General features: G+C 27.6%; 1 protein-coding gene across 1 annotated transcript in view; it reads left to right on the top strand.

The window, feature by feature from the left end:
* Window positions 1–901: 901 nt before the first annotated feature.
* Window positions 902–10,705, top strand: part of LOC142344683 (serine--tRNA ligase-like) — a 47,945-nt gene continuing 38,141 nt past the window's right edge. Inside the window, exon 1 of the mRNA XM_075396521.1 lies at window positions 902–1,549. Coding sequence (XP_075252636.1) covers window positions 928–1,549 — 622 coding nt within the window. The 5' untranslated portion in view covers window positions 902–927. The remainder of the gene's footprint in view (window positions 1,550–10,705) is intronic.

Here is a 10,705-nt window from a genome sequence, read left to right as displayed (position 1 = left end):
TAACTCCGCACAGTTCTTGTGCCAATTTAGCTTCTCACATTCACAAGTGATATATCCCTAATAACAATTAATCTGTTGAATAGCGGCTTTCTCTCGTCATTGTCAAGTGCCTATTGCGCTACTCAAATAAAGTTGGGAAGTGTAAAATCGGCTACCATAAAATCTGGAAGTTTCAGTGCCTTTTTTCCTCCACACATTCAAACTTCATTTATTCCTATTAACACCTTGTACATTGAATCAATCATTTTCTAAAATTTAGCTTTTTTAAATTTTTGTCTTTTATGTTTGTGCCTGCCTTGCCACGTTTATCATGTATATGCTCGGTGTTTTTTCAAAGTAGAAAGGTGTTACAAAAAATATAGTCAGTGAAAGCGTCTTTCTGTAGATTTGGTGGAATAAAATATTATAATAACAATGATTACCAGATTAAATAAAAGTATATACATATTACTACCTAATTTTGAATATATTTTTTGAAAAAGTGTGATGATGATAAGGACAAAAGATTCCTCTAAAAGTGGACACAATAGGCGTAAAAAGTGGAATGTCCTCAAAAACTTAAACCACGACATTTCTTCAAAGAAGATGAAATTAAATGAATTCTTCAAAAATATTCTACGCTTTAAAATTATTTAATGAAATAATCATGTGCTCATCGAGTACATAGTACTAAAAACAGGTTAGATATTGGTTTGTTCTAAAGTGCTAAACGTTGCGTACTCCCTTTATGCGGCTTTGATTGCTGTTTTTTGAATTGTTACCCATTCTCAATTAATAGCCTAAAAACGAAGGTTTAAGGAATCGGAAATGGTGAGAACAATTTTTTTTGTTTTTAAGTGTTTGAACAACGTTTTAAACCTTTGTTGTTTTCCGATGAGCGCGATATTAGGTTTAACGTGAATGATATTTTCAGATGCATAATCGAGAATGATTAGTCGCTCAAAGACATGTGTAATATGTCGTCGGTTTCTTGAAAGCAACAGGCTGTTGCTCAGCCCATTTTCCTATGAGGCCACTGACTCTACGTATCTGTACACCCGCGGACAGCATGTACCTTTTTACAAAACAGCGATTGACATCGACTCTATAATCAAAAACTCGGAAAAGTATAAGCGTAGCATTGAGGCAAGGAAGTCCAAACCGATTGACTTTGAATTGCTGTCAAAATTGTTTAACGATTACACACATTTTGATGAAAAAGAAAGTATTGCAATTTTACAGCTGCAAGATCTCGAAAGTGGCAAGATAATATCTGAAATATCTCAAGATAATGAAGATCTAAGGCGTTTGTGTAAAACTTATAAAGACAAAGTTGTGGAGCTGGATAGACAAATTCACGAAATAGTTACTCAGGTTCCGAACTTGTTAAATCACGATGTCACGCCGGATTCGGGTGTCAAAGTTTTGGAGACCTTTGAAGGCAACGAAAATGGAGGTGACCGACAACTACCTGTTAAAGGTGTGAGGAAAGTGAAAGAGCATGATCGTGTAGCTGAAGGTTTGGGCATTTTGAAGCAGCCGTTGAATGGAAATGTGACGAGCAACAAAGGTAATAAGGTCTGTGATTCATTACATTGTTTTGACTTCGCTGATTTAGTTATTGCAGTCGAATGTGAAAAAGTGAGCATTTTTTATTTCCTCAGCATAAAAAACCATAGTAGTTATATCGGAGCAAGACAGGGGGGGGGGGGGGGTAAAAGGACGTACCTATGTATAAAGATTACCTATAGCCTATTTTCATCAATTTTCCAAAGACGTACCTAAAAAAGAGAGAGAACAATAGACCTGTCATCTTATCGTAATTATCCAGGGGTAATTATCTTAATTACCCCAGGGAAATGCATCCGCTCTAATGCACTTCAGCTAATCTTATCTACTTAATAAAATTCATCTGCAGAACTTTTACTTTCAAACTTTTCATTTACGCATAACTTTTTCGATTATCATTTTTTTTTAATTTTCGATTATTAATGAAGTTTTGTTTTCAATAATTTCAAATTATTGGAAGTTTTTCGCAAAAGCTTCATAAAAGTTTTTTTGAAAATTTAATTTTTTTTTTCAATTTTTTTTACTCATGATGTGAAAGCATGCAAGAAACCGATTTTTTGGCATTTTCTTTTGGTAGTTTCTGGTTTTTTCTCGGTAGTTTCAGTTTCAAAAACCCGAAACCGTTAAAAAAAATTGTATATAAAGTTGTTCTAATAATCGGTTGAAATTTTTTCACACAGATTTCAATGAAAAATACTAAAACACAGAAAACCATCACTGAAAAAATTTTTTTTCGTAGTTTCAGATTCTGAAACCTCAAACTAAAAATTTTTTTGGTCGAAAATGTATACTACAGTACAACTTTAGAGGGTATTTTTCGACGTGAAGTTCAATGGTGGTAATTTCACGGTCAATTATAGATTATGGGTTTGGGTTTTTTGTAGTTTTAGTTTCTCAAACCTCAAACTACAAAATATTTTTATCGAGAATGGTATGCTATATCAACTCTCTGTATGTTGTTTTTAAACAAAGCATTTGATAGTGACTTCTTTAACTCCTAGAAGTTACACTTTTTGGTTTTTTCTGAAGTTTCAGCTTCTGAAACCTGAAACCTCAAATTATTTTTTTTTGGAATTGTTTGTTACAGTACATCTTTATAGCGTAATTTTTAACGCAGAATCCAATGGGCATAATTTAAAAGTCGTGAAAAGAGGACAAATTTGTATTTTTTGAAGTTTTAGATTCTGAAACGAAACCAAAAAAAGTTTTTGGTAAAAAATATTTAGTTCTTTTTAATAAATACCCTATTCTTAAAAAAATGAAAAAAATACCCATTTCATACGAAAAAATACAAAAAATACCCAATTCTTGCCGAAAACACTCAATTCTTGTCCAAAAATAGCCAATGGTTGTCAAAAAATTCCCAATTTTTCCAAAAAATACCCAATTCTGGCCAAAAAATACCCAATTCTGGCCAAAATATACCCAAATTTTCCCCAAAAATACCCAATTCTGGCCAAAAAATACCCAATTCTGGCCGAAAAATACCCAATTCTTGGCAAAATTACCCAATTCTTCCCAAAAAATACCCAATTCTTGGCAAAAAATACCCAATTCTGGCCAAAAAATACCCAATTCTTGGCAAAAATACCCAATTTTTTCCAAAAAATTTCCAATTCTTCCCAAAAAATACCCAATTCTGACCAAAAAATACCCAATTCTAGCCAAAAAATATACAATTCTGACCAAAAAAAAACCCAATTCTGGCCAAAAAATACCCAATTCTGGACAAAAAATACCCAATTCTGTCCAAAAAAATACCCAATTCTGGACGAAAAATACCCAATTCTTGGCAAAATTACCCAATTCATCCCAAGAAATACCAAATTCTGGCCAAAAAAACCCAATTCTGACCAAAAAATACCCAATTCTGACCAAAAAATACCCAATTCTTGGCTCAAAATATCCAATTATTGTCGAAAACACCCAAATATTTACAAAAAATATCAAACTGTTGCCAAAAATATCAATTCTAGCCCAAAAATATCTGTTTCTAGTCATGAATTACACAATTCATAGCAAAAATACCCAGTTATTACCAAAATCTATAACGAAATCTTGTCAAAAAATACCCAAATTGTAACCAAAATAACAAAATTTTATCAAATATTTATCTAAAATATATCAAAAATTAGACAATCTTGCAATCATCCGCTTTTCTCTACTTTCTTATCAACAATCCAATTATTTAGTGACCTTAAAACATCAACTTTTGAGGTCATCTTTTGTAAAGACGAATCTTCTCAGGTGATCGATATAGGTTTAATGAGTACAAATTTGTCACGAATTTTTCGCTATTGTACAGAATTAATCGTTAAAAGTTCTACGTCCTACTGAGTTTTACGTCCTACTATGTTGTCAATTACGAACAATTAAGTGATCTCATTTTTTGTAAGAGGGTCACTCAACTCTTTGGAACAAAATTTAGTCCAACGTCATATGATTACTACAATTACGGATACTTAAGTATTGAATGGAGTCACTGAACTCATGTGAACAGAAAATAATCCTTACTAATTACGATATTATTCTTATTTTATCGAAGCATACACCGCTCACGTGATTGAGGTCCTACTCATAATAATGTAATAATTACGTCACTATTGCATCATAATGATGTCATTTTTTATTGTAGTGTACAAACAAAAATTCAACTCATTGTGCTTATTTTCCTTCTCTTCAGCAACACAACTATAGTAAGCTTTTTCATTATTTTTTGGAGACAATTTCAGTCTCCTTTTCCTACAAACCTAAGTTTTCAGTTATAAACCTTTCAGTGGAGATTCTTCATCTCTAGGACATCTTCCTATTTCCCATTCCAGGTAAGTCACCTCTGTTATAGAATATGAAAACAGAACAAAAAAAAAGAATAATGGGCTATTATAATCATCGTACTCATTCGCAAATAGCTTATTATTTCTTCAGAGAGAAAGTTTTTTTCAATATCTGTATTTTCAATTTATTTAGGAGTTCAACCGTCGTCTCCTAAAAAAGGCTGGAATAATGAATATCAAATCTGTGAAATTGAACGAAAATCTGAAGGCCCACTTCTTCTTCCCCGATTTCAATGATGATGTAGCAATTATAAAGGAGAGGAAGACGTGCTTCGGCTGGGTAGCTGAACCTCCATTCTCCATTCCGAGGCAGCTTCTAGTCTTCATTATTGCAATCGAGAATTTGCCAGAAGTCTCTGTTCCATACAAACAGACAACTGTAGACTTCTACGAGAACCACATCGAAAACAAAACTTTACAAGTCTCAGACAACATGGAACTGAGCAGATCAGTCCGTGCACAATTTTGTGATTATGAGTTGTCCTATAGACCAATGTATGAAAATCAATTAGGATTTTTTGAGGAGGAGAGAGAACTTAAATTTCTCTGGTGTGTGTCTGACGAGTATGACAATTTGCAGGAGCAGAAGCCTGATCGGGATTGTGACGAGTGGGAAAATGGCTCCTTGACAGGGAGTATAATCGCAATTATAGAAGAAGAGAACGCACTTGATCCCAAGTTAGACAACAAAAAATCGGACCAGGCAGTCCCTTTTCCGTGTTTTTCTACAGACACTGGACAAGATGCAATGAAAGAAGTACAGGGAGCATCGAGTGTTGAAAATACTTCAATCAAGTCTGCCAGAACCATCCTTAGTACTGTACTCAATGATTATACAGATTGCCAAGATTATATTTTATCTAATGAAGCAAGTGAAAAATATCTGAAAAAACTTCCCTCAAATCTGAGCAACCAGCGTCTTGTACACAAAAGACTGTCAAGAGAAGGGCTCCTGCTGTCAATAACCCTGAAAGAGTGGGAAGTAAAAATTTAGATGGTGATGAAAACGAAGACAACATGTGTCCTCCATCGTACAAATTGAGACGAGCTGCTGAGTTGTATAGTAACTAAACTAACAGGCTGAGAAGTTATTTCTTTGACTGATTATCTGTTATTATTTCCTGAGGTGACTAACTGACTGTTTAATTTGTAATATTCTCTTTTTACACTCAGAAAAAGCTGAATTTCATGTATGCTTTTGAATTGATACTTTGATAATATAATGTATTTGAGTTTTACAAATGCATTTTCGAAATTAACTTTTGTTTCAAGTTCAATTTTGAATTAAAATTTATGTGAAAAAATGCCTGTTTTTGTAATATCTGTTTTCTTTTCTCAAAAATGGCGGTTAACGACGAAAAAGCTTGTTTTCATAAAATGTTTTTTCAAAAATTCGGGGTTTTTTTTGGCTTCTGCAATGAACTCCCGGTAGCTGATACTGGATGATGCAAAGCGATTACAGTGATAATTTCGAAGCAAACTCCAGCCGCAATTCTTCCCATCAGAAAATTGGAATAAGCGTGCTGCCTTTGATAATAGATTACCTGGTCATTTAAAAGAATTTTTGGCAGGAATTTTTAGAAACAGATACTCATACAAATCTTTAAGTATAGAATTTACAATTTTCTAAAAAAAAAAGTTGAAAACCTTTTGCATAATTTTTTACTGTTTTGAAAAAAATTTTCTTTTACTATGCCACTTTTTTCAAAAAAGTCGTTTTTTTTACAAAAGTTTTCTTTTTTCATTTTTCCATTTGTCAGTTATTGAAGTTTTTTAATGTGAAGTCTTGAACTGAATCATTTTTTAAATGAAAATCTTATTTAGTAAAATGATTTTTTTTTGAAAATTGTTGTGTTTTACACACTGTTTTTAACAAAAATGTAAATCTTGATGTTTTTTTTCTCCTTTTTTTCTGTTTTTTAATTTTTTATGTAAAAATTGAAATTTAATTAATTTTTTTTTTTGAAAAAACAAAGTTTTACTAGAATAATTTTTCTTTCAAAAAATGCCGTTTTTTACATAGGGTTTTCAACAAAAATGCAACTTGTGTTGTTTTTTATTTTTTTATTTTTCCTTTTTTTCTGTTTTTGAATTTTTTTTGTAAAATTTTAAAAATTTTTTTAGTAAAATTTTAAAAAATTTTTTTCGAAAAATTTTGTTTTACTAAAAAAAATTTCTTTCAAAAATGCCGTTTTTTACATAAGGTTTTAACAAAAAATGCAACTTGTGTTGTTTTTTTTGTTTTTCTATTTTTCCTTTTTTCTGTTTTTGAATTTTTTAATGTAAAAAATGAAATTCAAATAATTTCCTTTTTGAAAAAACAAGTTTTACTAGAATAATTTTTTTTTCAAAAATGTCGTTTTTTACATAAGGTTTTTAACAAAAAATGCAACTTGTGTTGTTTTTTGTTTTTCTATTTTTCCTTTTTTCTGTTTTTGAATTTTTTAATGGAAAATGTGAAATTAAATTAATTTCCTTTTTGAAAAAACAAGTTTTACTAGAATAATTTTTTTTTCAAAAATGCCGTTTTTTACATAAGGTTTTAAACAAAATATGCAACTTGTATTGTTTTTTAATTTTTATTTTTCCTTCTTTTCTGTTTTTGAATTTTTTTAATGTAAAAGTTTAAAATTTTTTCGAAATATTTTGTTTTACTAAAAAAAATTTCTTTCAAAAATGCCGTTTTTTACATAAGGTTTTTAACAAAAAATGCAACTTGTGTTGTTTTTTGTTTTTCTATTTTTCCTTTTTTCTGTTTTTGAATTTTTTAATGGAAAATGTGAAATTAAATTAATTTCCTTTTTGAAAAAACAAGTTTTACTGGAATAATTTTTTTTTCAAAAATGCCGTTTTTTACATAAGGTTTTAAACAAAATATGCAACTTGTATTGTTTTTTAATTTTTATTTTTCCTTTTTTTTCTGTTTTTGAATTTTTTTAATGTAAAAGTTTAAAAATTTTTTTCGAAAAATTTTGTTTTACTAAAAAAAATTTCTTTCAAAAATGCCGTTTTTTACATAAGGTTTTTAACAAAAAATGCAACTTGTGTTGTTTTTTATTTTTCTATTTTTCCTTTTTTCTGTTTTTGAATTTTTTAATGTAAAAAATGAAATTCAAATAATTTCCTTTTTGAAAAAACAAGTTTTACTAGAATAATTTTTTTTCAAAAATGTCGTTTTTTACATAAGGTTTTTAACAAAAAATGCAACTTGTGTTGTTTTTTGTTTTTCTATTTTTCCTTTTTTCTGTTTTTGAATTTTTTAATGGAAAATGTGAAATTAAATTAATTTCCTTTTTGAAAAAACAAGTTTTACTAGAATAATTTTTTTTTCAAAAATGCCGTTTTTTACATAAGGTTTTTAACAAAAAATGCAACTTGTGTTGTTTTTTATTTTTCTATTTTTCCTTTTTTCTGTTTTTGAATTTTTTAATGTAAAAAATGAAATTCAAATAATTTCCTTTTTGAAAAAACAAGTTTTACTAGAATAATTTTTTTTTCAAAAATGTCGTTTTTTACATAAGGTTTTTAACAAAAAATGCAACTTGTGTTGTTTTTTGTTTTTCTATTTTTCCTTTTTTCTGTTTTTGAATTTTTTAATGGAAAATGTGAAATTAAATTAATTTCCTTTTTGAAAAAACAAGTTTTACTAGAATAATTTTTTTTTCAAAAATGCCGTTTTTTACATAAGGTTTTAAACAAAATATGCAACTTGTATTGTTTTTTAATTTTTATTTTTCCTTCTTTTCTGTTTTTGAATTTTTTTAATGTAAAAGTTTAAAATTTTTTCGAAATATTTTGTTTTACTAAAAAAAATTTCTTTCAAAAATGCCGTTTTTTACATAAGGTTTTTAACAAAAAATGCAACTTGTGTTGTTTTTTGTTTTTCTATTTTTCCTTTTTTCTGTTTTTGAATTTTTTAATGGAAAATGTGAAATTAAATTAATTTCCTTTTTGAAAAAACAAGTTTTACTGGAATAATTTTTTTTTCAAAAATGCCGTTTTTTACATAAGGTTTTAAACAAAATATGCAACTTGTATTGTTTTTTAATTTTTATTTTTCCTTTTTTTTCTGTTTTTGAATTTTTTTAATGTAAAAGTTTAAAAATTTTTTTCGAAAAATTTTGTTTTACTAAAAAAAATTTCTTTCAAAAATGCCGTTTTTTACATAAGGTTTTTAACAAAAAATGCAACTTGTGTTGTTTTTTATTTTTCTATTTTTCCTTTTTTCTGTTTTTGAATTTTTTAATGTAAAAAATGAAATTCAAATAATTTCCTTTTTGAAAAAACAAGTTTTACTAGAATAATTTTTTTTCAAAAATGTCGTTTTTTACATAAGGTTTTTAACAAAAAATGCAACTTGTGTTGTTTTTTTGTTTTTCTATTTTTCCTTTTTTCTGTTTTTGAATTTTTTAATGGAAAATGTGAAATTAAATTAATTTCCTTTTTGAAAAAACAAGTTTTACTAGAATAATTTTTTTTTCAAAAATGCCGTTTTTTACATAAGGTTTTTAACAAAAAATGCAACTTGTGTTGTTTTTTATTTTTCTATTTTTCCTTTTTTCTGTTTTTGAATTTTTTAATGTAAAAAATGAAATTCAAATAATTTCCTTTTTGAAAAAACAAGTTTTACTAGAATAATTTTTTTTCAAAAATGTCGTTTTTTACATAAGGTTTTTAACAAAAAATGCAACTTGTGTTGTTTTTTATTTTTCTATTTTTCCTTTTTTCTGTTTTTGAATTTTTTAATGTAAAAAATGAAATTCAAATAATTTCCTTTTTGAAAAAACAAGTTTTACTAGAATAATTTTTTTTCAAAAATGTCGTTTTTTACATAAGGTTTTTAACAAAAAATACAACTTGTGTTGTTTTTTGTTTTTCCTTTTTTCTGTTTTTGAATTTTTTAAAGTAAAATTTTAGTTTTAAATAATTTTTTTTTGAAAAAACAAGTTTTACTAGAATATTTTTTCTCTCAAAAAAGCCGTTTTTTACATAACGTTTTTAACAAAAAATGTAACTTGTGTTGTTTTTTTGTTTTTCTATTTTCCTTTTGTTCTGCTTTCGAATTTTTTTATGTAAAATTTAATTTTTTTTGAACAAACAAGTTTTACTAGAATAATTTTTCTTTCAAAAATGCCGTTTTTTACATAAGATTTTTAACAAAAAAAAAGCAATTTGTAATGTATTTTGTTTTTCTATTTTTCCTTTTTTCTGTTTTTGAAGTTTTTTTATGTAAAATTTTTATTTTAAATAATTTTTTTTTGCAAAAACAAGTTTTACTAGAATAATTTACCTTTCAAAAATGTCGTTTTTTACATAAAGTTTTTACCAAAAAATGCTATTTTTGTTTTTTATCTTTCTATTTTTTCAGTTTTTGAATTTTTTAAAAAATTTTTTATTGAATTATTTTTTTCTTAAAAAATTTTGTTTTCTAAAACAGTTTTTTAAAAAATGCCGTTTTTTACATTGTATTTACAAAAAATGTGAATATTGTTGTTTTTTACTTTTCTGTTTTTCCTTTTTTCAGTTTTGGAAGTTTTTTTTGTAAAATTTTTAATTTAATTTTTTATTTTGAAAAAATATTGTTTTAGTAAAACAATTTTATTCCAAATGTCGTTTTTCGCATAATATTTTCAATAAAAAATGTAAGTTTGATGTTTTTTCTTATTCTATTTTTCAATTTTTCAGCTCTTGATGTTTTTTGCAATTTCTTTAGCAAAGCAAAAAATTGTAAAAACCAATGTATTACAATTTTTACAAAAATCAATTATTCATTACAATTATTTATTACAAATTAATACACTTATTAATAAAATTTGCGGAAATCTATAACAAATCAAGCTTTTGATGACAAGCATATTTTTTTTAATTTTTCATTTTAAACAATTACATTTTTATCGATATCATGTTCTTCTTGAGAATTTCAGATTTATTCATTGTCTCATGATAAACATACTTCAGAGTAAACCCCGGGGTACCAGTGTCGCCTGGTGACAATTACTGGCGTCAAGCATCCCTAGCGTGCATCTCTGGATGTTGTTCGGAAATAAAAGATCGTTGATCGCAGCTCTGCCGCGAGGCGCGCTCTGCGCGCCCAACGATCTTTTATTTCCGAACAACATCCAGAGATGCACGCTAGGGATGCTTGACGCCAGTAATTGTCACCACGCGACACTGGTACCCCGGGGTTTACTCTGAAGTATGTTTATCATGAGACAATGAATAAATCGGAAATTCTCAAGAAGAACATGATATCAATAAAAATGTAATTGTTTAAAAAGAAAAATTAAAAAAAATATGCTTGTCATCAAAAGCTTGATTTGTTA

Source organism: Convolutriloba macropyga, chromosome 8 (genome assembly GCF_964194025.1).
Source record: "Convolutriloba macropyga chromosome 8, txConMacr16.3, whole genome shotgun sequence".
Lineage (NCBI taxonomy): Eukaryota > Metazoa > Xenacoelomorpha > Acoela > Convolutidae > Convolutriloba > Convolutriloba macropyga.
Note: the sequence above shows the minus strand (reverse complement) of the source record. Positions and strands in the feature narration are given on the sequence as shown.